Genomic DNA, 13,220 nt, shown 5'->3' on the forward strand with positions numbered 1-13,220 from the left:
TCTTAAAATTCGCGGTTCCAATTTGCGTAATTATCATATGTTGAAACTTATGCAGGATGATCTTGAACAAAACAATATAATTCAATGACTTATTTGGAGTATTTCATTTGACAGTTTGGTAGGTTAAGAAGGTCTGGAAGTTGTTAATCCAGAAGGAGGCACTGAAGATGCCGAAGAGGAAGCAAAGAGAGGAAGATGGAAACAGGACGGGAACAAATGAACAGTCGATATTGGGGTAAGGGCGTGTTTGGTGGTTGGGAGAAAGGGGACGTAAATGGGAAAATGGAGAGTGCAAATAGTCTCCACCCATAAACAAATGATACATCATACATTCATCAAGCTTGATACAAGGGGGGAAAAAAGTATGGAATGCAACTCCAAAAGGATGCAACCCTTTTTTGACATGAAAAGTGGGTTCACATGATGACAAATCAATCGGAGAAGAGAAATCGAATCAAGTTTGTAGATGAGACAGACAAACATATGAGCACTAGGTTGTCACTACTCCATTATTGAAACAAATATCGGCGAGAATGAGACCCCAACTTTCACAAATCAAGATCTAATATAAGGTCATAACCCCAAGGGCATCATCCAATGTAACTTCACAAAAAATGTCGTCAATCGGCTTAGAGAACGCCTCAACGAGAGGCCGATTGGTATGATCAATCCGATGTGAGACTACCAGTTTTGACACTCTCTCCTACACTCATGAACTTGGTTATTCGAGACCCAACAAGTAGACACTTGTAGAATTCATGTCCAGATGGACCAAGTCTTTACTATGATATCGCATTAGAAAATCCAATCAAAATACATTAAAGTTATAATATTATTTGCTATAGACCAAATACTCGCTCATATGTTTTATGCCAGGCTGTCTCTAAAGTATTTAGATTCAGAAAACGCATCATTTGCAAAAGAGGAACTGAATCTTCATTATGTATCACTCAATTGGGTTATGTCAATCCGATGTGTAGCTAGAATGTGTCTTTTTGGGTTTTTCAAGACATCAAGCATGCATCATTTTCATACGTACGTGTCAAATTGTAATGGAAAGTCTATTTCAAAGATTTGTCAAAACTACTATACTTCATTTTGTTTTTGGCATTATTTATTGTCTCTGTAACGCCCTCTTTTCGCATGGACCATATCCATACACTAATGATTAGTCTTTTTCAATATTATAAAATTACAATTAAAGAAAAAAAACAAAACAAAAATACTTCACAAGATTCTGATTTTCAAAATCTATGATTTTTTCTTGTTTTAATTATTTGAATATCATTTTATGATTTCTTAAATATCAATATGTTAATTTGTGCAGTTTTCCCCCCCCCTTTTATCATCAATCAATGTAATTAAATTTACAACTTCCTTCTTCTTCTTCTTCTTCTTTTTTTGTGATTTCTTATCTAATATTGAGTAATATATTATTTTTTGTCTTAAAAAAAATCAGTAAATGATCTTTAATTTTACACAGTAGTTATTAGTCCTCCATATAAACATAATATAAACCACATGACATGATACAGACAATAAATTATGTAAAAAAAGAAGGAAAAAAAAAAGAATCATTGGTGGGCGTTAGGGCAACACTAATCAAAGAATTTAATCATGTTTTTCACATGGAGATCACATTGCACGTGTCAAAGAAATATAAATTGAAGCATGAAATTAATGGGTATTTAGGTGCTTAATTTTATTAGTTATTGAACATAAGATATAATTACTGAATATAGAAAATATATAAATCTACTTAGTCAAGAAAATATCAAATAACTCGTGTGTGGTTTGACCCGCAAGCCTAACCCAATTCAGCTATTAAACATATGTTTGACCATTAATAAGTCTATAAGTTGATAGTTGATACCTTTCTCACCTCTCAATAGAAGGATAATACGTTTTTGGTTTTCTTTTCAAATATCAATTCCTTATATATATGAGACATTTTGAAAAATAGGAATATAATAGATTTTTTTTTCTTTGTTTATTATTTTTCGCTCAGACTATACGCAATTCCCCCACAAATCATGTAGAGTCGTAGACCATACAAACATTAAAAATTTACATGTGGGCTCATGCCTTCTTGGTGGGAGGGAGTACAAGACGACTCCACACCATCTTTGGCCACCGATTAACAGTTGTTTAATCACTAATCATCACCATTTCTTTATCCTTAATTTTAAATTGTTAATAAAATTGAAGTGGGAGGGTACGAACAAGTACATATAGAATAATAATTAAATTGAAGAGTTGTACAAAATAGAACCACAAAAGTTGGTGGCTTTGGGGTGTATTTGGTTTAATATATACAACAATAAGCTTTAATTATGCTTCTAAAGAGACAGATTTTGTTTACTGTGACCAATAATTTTTGACAAGAGGTTTGGATTATGTGTTTGGTGAATAAACATTCTATTTTTGTTTGCATGAGCTGACTTACTTATTGTAAATATTGAAGTTATAATTGTTATGTGTTGAGTTAGAATTGTAATTTTATCAATCAGTATATCAGATATTCAGATTGTCGAGATCATCTTAATCTATTTTAGGTTAGAGATGAATAATCACATGATTTCCACATATTCAACCTTTCAATTTTATTTTCCAAAATACATAATAAAACCCCACCTAAAGATTGAAGAGTTACGTGAATGAGAGTTAATTGATGAGTAGTTATCAAAGATTATCTTTACTCACCCTTTTTGCGGATAAAAAGTAGAGTTAATAAGAGTTTAGGAGAGTCGAGTGATGTGAGTTATAAAAATATCCTTATTAAGATGGAAATGAGTGAAAAACTTTTAATAATTTACGAAATAATAAACAAATTTTTTTTCTTATCTCACAAACTCTCCAAATTAAGGGTTACTAATTTTGTTCTCTAAAATATCAATCGAAGCAGACCATAAGTGTCATAAATTTTGTTCCCTATGATTTAAATTCTAGAGACGAGGCAATTTATTTGACTCAAGTAATTAATTATGTTATAACGCAAAGGATGCATACAATGATGACCAAATACAGATGGCCTTCTGTGTGTACATGTCTGATTACTTGAATTTAACCTTATATCTAATGTGTAAGTTTGTATGATGTTGTTATTAGTTAAAAAAAAAACGACATTTTTGCATAATTACTCATTCAAAAATGTTGAATGAATAATTAGAAGTTTCTAGAACCATTTATTACAATTATTATCATTATTTAAATAATTAGGAAAAGTAGTTCGGTGAGTATTTCAAAAAAACTTGATTAATACGTATGTGTCATTGCAACTTGGTGTGGGTGTTTATCCCACATCGGTTGTTCTCAGTCCGCTTAAGTAGTATATAAGTTCCCTCTACCACACACTTTTTTTGCCTGTGATGTAATACTCACGGGTAGTGTGTTGTAGGTTTACTTATATAATGCTTGAGAGTATTTCAAAAAAACTTGATTAATACGTATGTGTCATTGCAACTTGGTGTGGGTGTTTATCCCACATCGGTTGTTCTCAGTCCGCTTAAGTAGTATATAAGTTCCCTCTACCACACACTTTTTTTGCCTGTGATGTAATACTCACGGGTAGTGTGTTGTAGGTTTACTTATATAATGCTTGAGAGTATTTCAAAAAAAAAAAGAGGGTGGTCTACCCAAAAAAAAAAAGAACCATTTATTACAATTATGTCCCCATGTCTCGGCTGCTAAATTGCTAATTGCTATTATATATTTATACGACTGCTCGTGAAGAAGATACATACATACGGTCAAGATTTGGAAAATTAAGCCAAACACACGTGAGCATGCACGTGCTCCCATTGGTGCGGTTTGACAATGCGTTTGTATTGCGTTTAGGTGCACCTCACCTCACAGCATCACAATTTTTTGTAACACGTCAAACGTTTTTTATCAGCAGAACTCACCTCACAACACTCCCAAACGGATACAATTTATGTTGAATTATCCCACATAATCAAATTAGGTCAATTATTTTATTTTATATTAATGTACAATGTAAACGTTAAGTGATTTTATATTAATATTACTAGTAATCTAATATAACCGTAATTTAGATACGTCAAACGCAGCTCACAACACCGTATCACAGTTTTAAAAGTGATGCGCCAAACAGTTTCGCATTTGAATTAACCTCACAGCGTCATAGTTTTAGAACTCACACATTACACAACAGTTCACAGTTCGCCCAAACGGACACATTGTTTTCGTCGCAGATTCATGTTTTTGTGATAAATAAATAAAAAAAAACAGCATTTACAGGGAAATAATTAAAAGAAGCTTCTTTTAAATAAAAATTAGTAATAAAAATTTTCGTACGCGTAACTACGTAAAGTCGTAATACGGCGGCGGTGTTTAGTCTTAGCCCCCGTTGTTTGACCTCCGCCACGTAATGATTTTCTTATTGTTTCCTTCACGGACTGCCACTCTCTCTCTCGCACAGTTTGACACATGGAATGCCATTTGGAAAAATTGATTTTTTTGCTTATTTATTTTTCTACCAATAAAGAGATAATCACATTTTTTTTATAAAATATTAATTTTGTGAGACGAATTTGAATTCATCTTCATCTCTTGTCAATTTAACCACTCATGAATAATTAAATTAAATTGTATGTATATGTTGATTAAAGGGAAAACAAAAGACTACATGAGATTAGAGGTGGCAAAAAATCGGTTACATGTCAATTCCGGGTAGGACAATATCATGTGTTCACGAAATATTTATATGTCCATACCCTAACCTGATTATATTTTGGACATACTTAATTGACCAAACCACGATTGGTTTAAACTCGGACAATAATCTAATTCGGATTAGAGTTCGAACAAGTAAAGCGGACAATATTTATATGCTTAGACTCGGATCCAGTTTTAAATCGGAACAAAATTTGTGTTTGGACATATCACTAGTGTCCAAACTTGATTTAATCTAGGTTAGACAAATTCGATTATTCAAGTCGGACAGAGTATTGCCACCTTACATGAAATGAAAGGTCAGAAAAAGACTAGGGTATTGAGACTCAAATAATATAATCCAAAGTTACTTGAAAAATAAAGGAAATGAATAATAGATATGGTATCTTGTTAATTAAATAATTTTGAATGAATAAATAAATGGTTTGTGTTTTTTCTAGTTAAATGTTTATTCTGTCAGAGTTCAACAACTAAAAAAGAGTAAAAGACAAACTGCTGTTAATTTATCACTACAGACAAGACAAACCAACACGTCATCTTATTTTTCGCTAATTTATTTATTCGCTGTCATTTACTATATTTTATTGTAATAATAATAATAATAATACACACAGTCAAAGAAATCTTTTATTGCCTAATATTTCTTCTCTGAAGCTTCCTCTGTCTCAAGAGAGAAGAGAAGAGTAGAAGACCAGGCAATCCCCGAACCCAACCCCCCACCCAAGATGTCTCCATTTCGTGATTTATTAGTTTCTTCGCTAAATAATTGTTCACACAAAACACGTTGATCTTCTGGAAATTCTTGGTCTTGGAGATACAATTCCTCCGTTCTCGAAGTTTTTTCTTTTCTTTTTTGGGTGGCAAAGTCAGTACTAGTTTTTTGTTTTTTCAGATTTCAACATTTTCTTCGGCAAAATGCGCGTGGGTTCCAACGCAGACATGGATGTGAGATCCAATCCAAGTCTTCGTTCAAAAGTCTTTCTTCTAGATTACGCCAATCTTGTATAGAAAATGTACACAAGTCAAATTAATGGATTTATTTTCCTATTTGGGTTTTTTGTTTTTCTTTTATTTGTGGGGGTAGTATTTATAGCCTTAAACGTCAGCGTACTCCAATCAGGATTTGGAAGAATTTTTGGGTTTCTTTTTATTTTTTCTTAAGGACTTTTCTACCATTTCATTTTCAGGGACGAACATATTACATTTAAGCCAGTTTGGGTAGATTACGAGCTGGATTTGTGAGTAGTACACACACTGTTTTATTTCCTTTGCAAGTTTTTTCTATCCTCTCAAGAGTTTACTGTGTCCCTTCTTCTTCTTTCTTCTTTTCCTTCCTTTTTGTTTCAATCTTTTGGGCGGGCACTAGAGCGGAAAAGAAACAATTGTTGGGTATTTGAGGCTTTGTGGTTCTCGGTACATGTGGTGGGGTTATAGCCCTTGAAGTAGTAGCTGTTCTGTAGCAGAGAAAAAGAAAAAAAGTTTCCTTTTAAGGAAAACTAGTACAGTTTTTGGTGGTGGAAATTTTGTTTTGAAGTATTGGAGTGTTGTGCTCTTTAGGGTATTTTGGTACTCGAAGAAGCTGCATTTGTCTCTGCAAAAGATTGGAAATTTGAGCCCCACATTAGTTCTTTGAACGAGGGTAATTCCTTGTTCAATTATTGCAGAGTTGTCCTTTTCTGGTGTTTCGATCTCCTTGGAGAAAAAGCTTTGTTTGATTTTCTCTGCTTCGAGAGAACCAATAAATGGCAGGAGGTAGAAGAAGGAAACTGCATTTCAGCAAGATCTACTCTTTTGCTTGTGGAAAGGCATCATTCGAGGATGACCATTCACAGATTGGGGGGCCTGGATTTTCTAGGGTGGTTTATTGCAATGAACCTGATTCAGTTGAGGCGGGAATGCATAATTATGCGGAAAACTATGTGAGTTCAACTAAGTATACTATTGCTACTTTCTTGCCTAAATCATTGTTTGAGCAGTTTAGAAGGGTAGCGAACTTCTACTTCTTGGTTATCGGCATCTTGTCGTTCACTCCTCTCGCACCTTACTCAGCTGTCAGTGCTATTCTCCCTCTAATCATTGTAATTGGGGCAACCATGGTGAAAGAGGGCATAGAGGATTGGCAGCGGAAATTGCAGGTATGCCTAGTATTCTGGTTTGGTTTCTTTAATTACATGATGATTCCTTAGTACTGAATGTTTGCTGGACTGGATAAAGAAGTATCCTGGTCTCAGAGTTGTTTTATTCAATTGGCATTAAGATTCTGAGCCATGGAGGTGGAAACCAAGGAGCTGTAATCTAATTGAACTTTTGTGATGTTACTGATGACCATATGAGGCTGTATTGGGTAATACGGAAGTCTAAAGTACTGGTTGTCATTTTAAATGCAAAAACTTCCACTTCAATTACCATACATCAGAAATTATGATAAGGCACTTTTTTAACTTCTCTATTGTATTCTAGGCATAAATGATTGTGTTTTGCTAAATGACACATTGTCTGCAAGAAGGAAATGCTAATGGTATTGGAGCTTTATGATATTGCTACTATAATCTGCTTTAAATTATTCTGTTCTGTTTCACAAATGGAAATACAAATTGAATTTTGTTAGGGAGTGATTGTCGATTGCTTTGTTCATTGTTGCTCTTTTAGAGTCTGCTCAATCTAAATAGGAGGCATTTTAGTGGAAATATTTTTTTTTAGTTATATACGGCTGTTGCTAAGCTGTCATACCAAGTTTACAATTCTGCACCATAAATTTTCAGGATATTGAGGTGAACAACAGAAAAGTTAAGGTTCGCCAAAGTGATGGTGTTTTTAAAGACACTGAGTGGAAGAACCTGAGAGTGGGAGATATTGTGAAGGTGCAGAAGGATGAATTCTTTCCAGCAGACCTCCTTTTGCTTTCTTCCAGTTATGAGGATGCAATCTGCTATGTTGAGACCATGAACCTTGATGGGGAGACAAATTTGAAACTAAAACAGGCAATAGGGGCAACTTCATATCTAAATGATGACTCAAACTTCCAGGATTTCAAGGCTATTATAAAATGTGAGGACCCAAATCCCAACTTGTACTCTTTTGTTGGAAGTTTGGAGCTTGAAGAGCAACGGTATCCCCTCACTCCACAACAAATTCTCCTCAGAGACTCAAAACTCAGAAATACAGACTACATATATGGGGCAGTTATCTTCACTGGCCGTGACAGCAAGGTTCTCCAAAATTCCACAGACCCCCCTTCGAAGAGAAGCAAAATTGAGAAGAAGATGGATCGCATTGTTTACCTCTTGTTCGGTATATTATTTTTAATATCTTTTGTGGGATCAATTATTTTTGGCATTGAAACTAAAGAGGACTTGGAAAATGGGAGGATGAAAAGGTGGTATCTTCGACCAGATGATTCGACAATTTTCTTCGATCCTGAAAAGGCTCCAGCGGCTGCAATTTATCACTTTCTAACGGCCTTAATGTTATATAGCTACTTCATCCCAATCTCCTTGTATGTGTCAATTGAAGTTGTGAAAGTTCTCCAGAGTATATTCATCAATCAAGATATCCACATGTATTATGAGGAGACTGACAAACCGGCAAAAGCGCGGACATCAAATTTGAATGAGGAACTTGGCCAAGTTGACACTATACTTTCTGATAAGACCGGTACATTGACCTGCAATTCAATGGAGTTCATCAAGTGTTCTGTTGGAGGGACAGCTTATGGCAGTGGTGTTACAGAGGTTGAGAGGGCAATGAACAGAAGGAAGGGTTCACCTTTGGTCGATGAAAATATGAATGGCTGGGATGATCACATCAATGATTCTCCTGATAGAAAACCACACATTAAGGGATTTAATTTTGAAGATGAAAGGATAATGTCTGCAAATTGGGTTAATGAGCCTCAAGCAGATCTCATCCAGAAGTTCTTCCGCCTGTTGGCACTTTGTCATACAGCCATCCCTGAAGTGGATGAGGATACAGGAAAGGTTTCATATGAAGCAGAATCTCCTGATGAAGCAGCTTTTGTTATTGCTGCTAGAGAACTTGGTTTTGAATTCTACAATAGAACACAAACACGCATCTCATTACGTGAATTTGATCCTCTAACTGGCAAAAGAGTTGAAAGGTCAGTATCTTTTGTTGCATTTTGGACAATAAAGTTCACATTTTAATTTACAATTTTATATACAAATCATGCATGCTCTCTTGCACTGGCTTTGGCAAGCCTGTGTGAAGGTGATCAACTACACATTCTATTGACAACCATGCACTTGATAAATGATAGATTAGAAATGAATTGCCTACTAATCTGTGTTGGTTTTGAAAGATTTTTCTTTACTGGTATTATAATGCTGTCTGAAGGGATTATTAGATACCTTTCTATTGAGCCTTTACTGGACCAGGTGCCTAAACCAATATCTGGGTTGAAACTTGAAATAATTGGTCATTATTGCCTTATTTTGTTTTTCAAGCTATAAATTAGCATGGATAATTCTAGTTTATAGTATCTGACCTTATGTTTTAGTGCATCTGAAATCATGATGTGAATTTCAAGTTAAATTTAGGATAAAATACAGATTGCAGTATACTATTCTCTCATAATGATTTCATCTTTACATCTAGCTTGTTCGCAACCTCTTAAAAAGTATTCTCAGTAAGTTATTTTTATCTTTGCAGGCTGTTTGAACTTTTGAATGTGTTAGAGTTTAACAGCACAAGAAAGCGGATGTCTGTGATATTGAGAGATGAGGAAGGAAAACTATTATTACTAAGTAAAGGTGCTGACAGGTTTGTGATAAGCTATCCTGAAGTCCTGAATGCTTTGAAATTACTTACTTCTACCACTAACGGCATTTTCACCATGAATTTTTGACAAACAGTGTCATGTTTGAAAGGCTTGCCAAGAATAGTGGCAAGTTTGAAGAGCAGACCAGGCAGCATGTGGATGAGTACGCTGATGCAGGTCTGAGGACCCTTATTGTTGCCTATCGTGAACTTGATGAGGAAGAATACAAAGAGTTCAATGAGAAGTTCACTGAGGCTAAGAACTCAATTAGTGCTGACAGGGAAATGCTGATTGATGAAGCAACAGAGATGATTGAGAAGGATCTAGTTCTTCTAGGTGCGACTGCTGTTGAGGATAAACTTCAAAATGGGGTAAGAAAAATATACTGATTATTGTTAAAGAGAAAGAAACAAAAATCACTTCCATTTGCAGAATTGGTCTAATTTCTAAATGAGGAATTCCCTTCTGTTGTGCCATTAGGTCCCTGACTGCATAGACAAGCTTGCCCAAGCAGGCATTAAAATTTGGGTTTTAACGGGAGACAAGATGGAAACTGCCATTAATATTGGGTATGACTTCCGGTTATGAATTTATTATGCAGAGGCCTGCTGTACATATTACTTCTGGAGGTAACTGACTTTATTACACAATGCTGCAGTTATGCTTGTAGTTTGCTAAGGCAAGGCATGAAGCAGATTATGGTAAATTTGGATAGTCCAGATATTCAAGCATTGGAAAAGGCAGGAGACAAGGCTGCGATCACCAAGGTAAAGTTACTTGTAGATTTTTCAATTGTTTTACTATTCTGATGATATACATGGAAACGATGAGATTTTTCGTCATAAATGGCAAATAAGAAGGTTATGAGCTTGCATTTCATAAGACTATTGCTTTCAAACCTTTCCCTAATAGATACGAGAACGATTGGTTTGAGTGATAAAAGCATAGATATCTTAACTCTTTATTAGTTACGGGAAAATGTTAAAGCAAAATAAGAATTATATATCTTGTGATTCTGTGAAACTTCTTTCAGCTAAAACAGTAAGTAGGTAATAAAGGTGGTAACTAAGAAGGAAAGGGATAGGAAAATAGAATTTGCTCCTAAAGGTACATGTTCTGAGCTGTCTAGCTTTGAGAAACATCCTAACACGACATAATGCACTTTCCTTTAGGCATCAAGGGCAAGTGTTCTCCGCCAGATTACTGAAGGGAAGGCTCAGCTTACTGCAGCTGGTGGAAGTAATGACGCATTTTCTTTGATCATTGATGGGAAATCGCTTGCTTATGCTCTAGAGGATAATATGAAGCAAATGTTTTTAGATCTTGCTGTTGGATGTGCATCTGTTATATGCTGTCGTTCATCCCCAAAACAGAAGGCACTGGTGCGTTCAAAATTACTCATGGATATATTTTTTTTTCCCTATACAAGAGTACTTTTTAAGTAAATTTTTGTTGTTGTATTGCATTCGCATACATATACTGCTTGATGGATTAATTCGTTTAAATGGTGTAATCCTAAACCAGGTTACGAGACTAGTCAAAGAAGGAACTGGGAAAATAACACTAGCAATTGGTGATGGTGCCAATGATGTGGGAATGCTTCAAGAGGCAGATATTGGGGTTGGCATCAGTGGCGTGGAAGGGATGCAGGTGCTTACCAAATGATTATACATCTGGATATCTTAATGGTACCTGTTGCTTGCTTATAAACTCTTTTTTTATGCTTGATTTGAAAACAGGCTGTTATGTCAAGTGATATTGCAATTGCTCAGTTTCGATATTTGGAGAGATTGCTACTTGTGCATGGACATTGGTGCTACAGGAGGCTTTCATCAATGGTAATTTTATTTGTGTCCGAATTTCAACATGGCAGAATGTTCTCAGTAGCACTTTCAAGCTATATGTTTATAAGTGTACTCTTCAAAGATTGAAGAAAAAAGTACATACATACATGCATACCATATAGTACATAAATGTATATGTTAAATTTCTTTTGATATGATAGATCCTCTTAAAATTGTTAACTGATTTGCATTTTCTACTGTTGACAGATCTGCTACTTCTTCTACAAGAATATCACATTCGCCTTCACTCTTTTCTTATATGAGGCATATGCATCATTCTCGGCAACTCCGGCATATAATGATTGGTTCTTGTCATTGTATAATGTCATATTCACTTCACTACCAGTGGGAGCTTTGGGTGTTTTCGACCAGGATGTATCTGCACGTCTCTGTCTGAAGGTACACTCGCCACCTTAGTATGCAGACTCAACCATAGCCAAATTCTCAATGTTTATGGTTGTTATAGTGCATTTTGAGTTATTATTGTTGCTATTTTTATTAGTCCGAACTCGTGTTAAAAACCTGGGTTTTGTTTCATGTGTCAGTTTCCTCTACTATACCAAGAAGGAGTGCAAAATGTCTTGTTCAGCTGGCGGCGCATCCTTGGCTGGATGTTTAATGGGATCTACAGTGCAATTATTGTTTTCTTCTTCTGCACAAAAGCACTGGAGCACCAAGCTTTCAACAATGATGGCAAAACTGTAGGCATGGAGATTCTGGGAACAACCATGTATACGTGCATCGTCTGGATTGTGAACTTGCAGCTGGCGCTCTCGATTAACTACTTCACCGTAATAGCACATTGTGTCATTTGGGGTTCAATTGCTCTGTGGTACATTTTCATGATGGTATATGGTGCCTTGCCTGCCAGTTATTCAACCACTGCTTACCGAGTCTTCGTTGAAGCTCTAGGCTCCGCCCCCTCGTACTGGTTCGTCACCATTTTTGTGGCAATCTCTGCACTAATCCCATACTTCGTATACTCGGCAGTCCAAATGCAGTTCTTCCCCATGTACCATAACATGATACAGTGGATAAGATACGAAGGAAACTCGAAAGATCCTGAATATTGTGATATGGTTAGGCAGAGATCCCTACGACCAACAACCGTGGGTTTCACGGCACGCAGAGCAGCAAGAACCAGTCGTCTAAGGAACAGAATTCAAAATCACAAGTGACGTTAATTTGTTCTCGCACGGTGGCTGGCTGTTGATCTGTGCTGAAATCAAGGCACGCTGTAAATTACTGTACTGAGAGTGTGTGCTTGTATACTTCAGGATTGCTAGATGACCATGTAAAGAAGCAGCATTGAGTAGTATGCCTGTATCATACAATCCCACACCTGTAAATCTTGATTTTTTTTTCATTAGGGTTCACTTTTTTTCTTTCTTTTTGTTTTTCTTTTTGCCATATGGATGCTCATTCATCAAGCATCTTGTATTTGATTTGTGGGTTATCTAGTACAGAAAATAATTTACATGCTATCTTCAACTGTTCATTATTTTTTGGGTTATCCATTTTGCTTAAAAGCTTTATTCTGTTATGATATACTTTCTGTGCTGTTTGATAAGTGATTACACATGTTATTATGTATATGTACCTGTGGATGCGTATTGGTATCGCCCGCTCTAGGGTACGATATATTTTGACTTCTTTCTATAACTAAAGAGGTTATAGATTTTAACTTTGATTCTAACTTTGAGAGAGGCGAGGAAATTAGAATATTTTGATTTTGCATTTTAAAATGTTACAAGATTCATAATTTTAATTAATATATAACATAAATTTTTTTTCTCAAGAGCCTCATTTTTTAAAGTTTGCCCGGGGACCCCGAAGACTCAGGTACACCATTGGAGCGGACAATACCTGAATGCTAAAATACATGCCAATTATGCGTATAATTT

At 35.5% G+C, this 13,220-nt stretch overlaps 1 protein-coding gene across 1 annotated transcript; it reads left to right on the forward strand.

The window, feature by feature from the left end:
- The first annotated feature begins 5,779 nt into the window (after positions 1–5,779).
- LOC120001934 (putative phospholipid-transporting ATPase 9) lies at positions 5,780–12,854 on the forward strand. Its single transcript, XM_038850457.1, has 11 exons — positions 5,780–6,830; positions 7,458–8,812; positions 9,364–9,474; positions 9,567–9,843; positions 9,953–10,041; positions 10,131–10,239; positions 10,645–10,854; positions 10,997–11,122; positions 11,212–11,310; positions 11,524–11,715; positions 11,862–12,854. The coding sequence occupies exons 1-11, from the start codon at positions 6,438–6,440 to the stop codon at positions 12,492–12,494; spliced, it is 3,594 nt and encodes a 1,197-aa protein (XP_038706385.1). The 5' UTR covers positions 5,780–6,437; the 3' UTR covers positions 12,495–12,854.
- Positions 12,855–13,220: the final 366 nt, after the last annotated feature.

Source organism: Tripterygium wilfordii, chromosome 7 (genome assembly GCF_013401445.1).
Source record: "Tripterygium wilfordii isolate XIE 37 chromosome 7, ASM1340144v1, whole genome shotgun sequence".
Taxonomy (NCBI): Eukaryota; Viridiplantae; Streptophyta; class Magnoliopsida; order Celastrales; family Celastraceae; genus Tripterygium; species Tripterygium wilfordii.

Excerpts from the sequence above, each read along its gene's own strand:
- LOC120001934 (XM_038850457.1), top strand. The coding sequence starts at position 6,438 with ATGGCAGGAGGTAGAAGAAGGAAACTGCATTTCAGCAAGATCTACTCT. Across the intron at positions 10,855-10,996 it reads CCCCAAAACAGAAGGCACTG|GTTACGAGACTAGTCAAAGA; the intron begins GTGCGTTCAAAA and ends ATCCTAAACCAG. Across the intron at positions 11,716-11,861 it reads CTGCACGTCTCTGTCTGAAG|TTTCCTCTACTATACCAAGA; the intron begins GTACACTCGCCA and ends TTCATGTGTCAG.